General features: G+C 38.4%; 1 protein-coding gene across 2 annotated transcripts in view; it reads left to right on the top strand.

Annotated features, from left to right (window-relative positions):
- LOC107695706 (uncharacterized) overlaps positions 1 to 747 on the top strand; it is a 10,525-nt gene extending 9,778 nt beyond the window's left edge. For both annotated transcript variants that reach the window (XM_016495728.1, XM_016495727.1), the window contains exon 10: positions 385 to 747. In XM_016495728.1, the coding sequence (XP_016351214.1) occupies positions 385 to 531 (147 nt within the window). In that variant the 3' untranslated portion in view covers positions 532 to 747. The remainder of the gene's footprint in view (positions 1 to 384) is intronic.
- Positions 748 to 990: the final 243 nt, after the last annotated feature.

Here is a 990-nt window from a genome sequence, read left to right as displayed (position 1 = left end):
TATGTGTGTGTGTGTGTGTGTGTGTGTGTGTGTATGTGTATATATATATATATATATATATATATTTATTTATATTTATTTATTTATGTATTTATTATTTTTCATTTTTACTTCAGTTTTAGTTTTAATAGTTTTAGTGCATCACGATTTTAATGTTTTTAAACTAAATTAAAATGAGAAATGTTACCTAAGCTGCTTGTAGAAATAAAATAATTTTTTTTTGTTATGTATTTTACTTTATTTCAGTCCATGTTTATTTTCTTTCATGTAATGGTTTATGGTTTCAGTTTCATTCTTAGTTTAATAACCTTGTGGCATGCACTGTATGCTATCTAGGTAGACAGCAGAGCAGTAATCAAATGTTTCCGTGTTTTCTGTTTTTAGGCGATGTCCGATAGCCTTGCGTCTTACTGGAGCTCTTATCCCGGAGCCGCTGGACCCAGTGCTGTGGTTCTGCGGGGCTTGTACTCGCTGCTGGCGGAGGGAGGGGTTCAGTTCCCATCTCTGGTTTTGGATTTGGAGTCAGACTGAGCAAAAACAAGACTGCATTTCAGGGTTAGTGGACTGAATTCCCGGAAGCACGGCAGGGAAGTTTTCCTGCGAACTGACGCAAAAGCCGCTCTCCAGAGCTCTTCTCCTGAGATAAGCTGTAAGCGTGTTCTGTGTGTGCATTTGGCTCGGAAGTTTAACAATGGTCACGTGACTGGAGAGTGCAGCTGCTGCTAAGAAACTCAAATAAAGCTTCCAGCTGACGTCTCTCATGATCCATGAGTCAGGATTTCATTTTGTGCCATCCCGCATATATTGTTTGGCTCTCTGATGAGATCTTCCTGTTTGAATTCATTACTCACTGCGCCAAACCACTGGCATCTTTTGAATACGAGTAGCATGTGTCTAGGGATATGCCGGTATCAAATTTTCATGTTGCAATTAATTGCTAATGCTTTTATCACGGTATACGGTATTATCACGATATTTGAATTTAGTTTT

Source organism: Sinocyclocheilus anshuiensis, unplaced genomic scaffold, assembly GCF_001515605.1.
Source record: "Sinocyclocheilus anshuiensis isolate Anshui unplaced genomic scaffold, SAMN03320099.WGS_v1.1 scaffold1075, whole genome shotgun sequence".
NCBI lineage: Eukaryota > Metazoa > Chordata > Actinopteri > Cypriniformes > Cyprinidae > Sinocyclocheilus > Sinocyclocheilus anshuiensis.
This window is presented reverse-complemented; position numbering and strand designations above follow the sequence as displayed.